General features: G+C 39.1%; 1 protein-coding gene across 1 annotated transcript in view; it reads right to left on the reverse strand.

Annotated features, from left to right (window-relative positions):
- The window catches only part of CLOCK (clock circadian regulator), an 87,575-nt gene that overhangs the window by 20,521 nt on the left and 63,738 nt on the right, over positions 1-3,316 (reverse strand). Inside the window, exons 15-17 of the mRNA XM_045284083.1 lie at positions 3,054-3,195; positions 1,610-1,710; positions 1,088-1,177 (exon numbers count right to left, since the gene is read on the reverse strand). Coding sequence (XP_045140018.1) covers positions 1,088-1,177; positions 1,610-1,710; positions 3,054-3,195 — 333 coding nt within the window. The remainder of the gene's footprint in view (positions 1-1,087; positions 1,178-1,609; positions 1,711-3,053; positions 3,196-3,316) is intronic.

The raw sequence follows: 3,316 nt of genomic DNA on the forward strand, positions 1-3,316 counted from the left end.
AGTTATCAGGCATCAAAGAACAAAAAATCCTATCATTGTGTGCACACCTTCCCAATATGATCGCTGATGACAAATGGGTGCATAAGCAAATGTGGTGAAGAAAGCGGATGGTGCCCAGCTATCAAAAGATATAGCATCTGGGGTCTTTCTTAAAGGCCTGGAGGTAAACAAGCAGCCATTTAACTCAGAAGCAACAAAGCCCACATGGAAAAATCACACCAGCCTGTGTGATCACGAGGTGTCGAAGGGATGAGTTATCACGAATCAAAGAACAAAAAATCTTATCATTGTGAATGAGGGGGAGTGCAGAGTGGGGACCCAAAGCCCATCTGTAGGCAACTGGACATCCCCTTATGGAAGGGTCGCAGGGAGGAGATGAGTGTGAAAACCTTTTAAGGACTTTTTACAATAGTGGTCTCACACACCAGTGTATTGTCACTTGTGGTAATACCTCTCCTTTGTCTTACTGATTTTTATATTGAGAGCTCCTTCAGGACTCAGGTTTGAAACAGTTCTGGAGAATTTTCCTTCACTTCCTTAGGCTGCACTAAGGTTCATCTACTGTGCACACTGAGCAGAACAAAACCTCTAACTATACGTTGTCTGTCATTCCCTTTAGATGTAATATTCTCTTAGTATGGCTACTACATTTTATTCATCTTTGTATTGTCAACACCTGTAATATCTGACACACACAGGAAATCAATAAGTGGACAAATGGAAGGATATGTAAGTTATGTAAGTTACTTCTTCCAATATCTATAGGAGAACAAAATGAAGAGTTGTATTTAATCTTCAATATCTTTAGGTCTAAAGCATTTCTCAATGGGGAGTGGAGTATTGTGGTATACCAGTCAAGACAACTCTTTGTTGAATAAGACTGGTCTGCATTGAAGGATAATTAGCAACCATAGCCCCTGCCAGTGGCACACCACAATCACTAACTATCAAAATTGTTCCAGATACTCTTAAATACTCCAGCAGAGACCCATTATTTCTAAAACTCTAAAGAACTCAAATATTAACTTAAAAGCAATTTATCAGTTTATAGTACTCAATGCAAACAAACCAACAATCAAAAAAATACCTGGGACATGCCTTGTGGAACTGGTACATTTGCAGCTTGAGACATCACTGGCTGTGTTAATGACTGACCAACAGACTGGGAATTTATGGACTAGAAACAAAAGAAATAACACTAGAATGATGACAGTTACACCATGCAAGCGCAATTTCACCAGAAAGCAAAATACTTCTATTAGTGAATATTCAATTTGCCTCATACTCTTATTAGTGAAGTGTAGGTATGTTCTTTGTTTACTTTTTTAATCTTCCAAGGTATTTACCACAGTACCTCATAGGGCTCCTAAATAAAAATGCCTCTAAATTAAAACGTTTACAGTTAGGAAATAAACCCAATATTTTACCTTTAGGGGAAAAAAAAGTTTAAAGGACTGGTATATATGCTAAGTATTGTACACAAAAAAGTGAAATCTTAAGTACTATGAAAAATACCAATAACCAATTTGGTCTGTGTAGAAAGGGATCATGAGTAAACATAAACAGGTTTATTAGATGCTGTTTTCCTCCCCGTCAGTAAAGAGCTTACGTGACTGCTGAACGATGACCTCCTCTGTGCCAGCTTGTCGTGAGCCGATAAATGCTGCCTGGGAGGAGTGCTCCTATCAGTCTGGATCTTCGTGGGGGTTGCTAAGGTCAACAAAACAGAACAGTAGGAAGTAGTTTATGAAATACAGTTATGAAAGAGTCATTTCAAAATCGATTTCTGTGAAGAAAAAAGTTATTTTTCTAGACAGTTCAATAAAATGAGGTTCTTGATAGTGAGAGGAATAATTTCTATACACACACACACACACATGTAAAACTGTGGTGAGACTTTAAACAAAGCACTCTTCTAGTCATTAATTTCTACACCTATGATCAGTGGCATTTATTATACTCATTTTTTTAAGGAAAAAGAAAATGACAAAGAAAACCTTAAAGCATAAAAATAATTGTACACTTAACAATTATGGAAGTTTTTAGAGACAAAACCCTAAAATTTTTGAACAGCAAGCTGAATTTAAAGGGCATGCATTGGCTTTATCAGTTAAAAAGATATAGTTTGGCATTCTTTTTGAGTGATAATTAAAAACAAATGGACGATATTAATTTGTTGTTGTGGATTCTGATACACAGTGATTCTAAATGCCAAAGTGCCCCTAGGGTTTCCTAGGCTGTGATTTTTATGGGAAGGAGCCCTGGCCATGTGGTCAGTGTCAGATTGCGAAACCACAAGGTCAGCGGTTCAAATCCACTTAGTGCTCTATGGGATAAAAAAGGGGCTGTCTGCTTCCATACACAAAGCCAAGGAAACCTTACATATGGCCACTATGAATTCACTCAATGGCAGCGGGGTGTTTAATCTTTATGGGAACATATTGCCAGGTCTTTCCTCCCATGGAGTTGCTGATGGGTTTGAACCACATAACGTTGGGTCAGCAGCATATACCCAAGGTAGCACCAGGGTTCCCCCAAAGCATCCTTAGTAGGCTGGCAGCGGTAGGATTTGATGAGACTTAACTCCAGTGGCTGAGGCTGTTTGGCCACATTGTCCACATTACTGCTTATATTTTATAGGTCACTTGATAACTTAAAGGAGCTCTGGTGGTGTAGTGGGTTACATGTTATGCGGCTAAACACAAGTTCAGTGTTCCAACTCACCAAACACAGGAGAAAAGATGAAGCTTTCTGCTCCAGGAAAGATTTATAGCCTCAGAAATCCAAAGGGCTAGTTCTACCCTGTCCTGTAGGTTCTCTATAAATCAGAATTGATCTGATGGCAGTTGAGATGAGTTTTGACAAACCTAATGAATTCTTTGCTAAATGTCAACTCTGTGCTTCCTACTTATTTGAAAGGTTAAGATATTTTGGAAATGTTAACATTTATAATTATAAAGCAACATTTGATGACAATCGCTGATACCGGGGAACACAGATCACACAGAAGCACTCTCTTTAAAGGAAGCCTGCTTTCAAGGTAAGGTACTCACAGGAAGGGTCTGAGACTGCTGTATGAGATGATTTTCTTGAACTCCTAGAGGACACTGATGGGGTTGGGCTGTGATCAAACCTTTCCAAAGCTTCCTTGAGACTGACTGTGTTTATACGATTCTCAGACCCAGAATCTTGACTCTAAGACGACAAGAGTAAAGTAAATGTTTTCTGGTGGTTCGGTCCAGAGATCCCAAATTAGCAATATAACCTGAGCAGGGGGTCGGGGGGCAGGGGAGCTGTTATTCATGATAAGGCAAAG

This window comes from Echinops telfairi, unplaced genomic scaffold (genome assembly GCF_000313985.2).
Source record: "Echinops telfairi isolate 266 unplaced genomic scaffold, ASM31398v2 ScPeMD7_7468;HRSCAF=8506_0, whole genome shotgun sequence".
Classification (NCBI taxonomy): domain Eukaryota; kingdom Metazoa; phylum Chordata; class Mammalia; order Afrosoricida; family Tenrecidae; genus Echinops; species Echinops telfairi.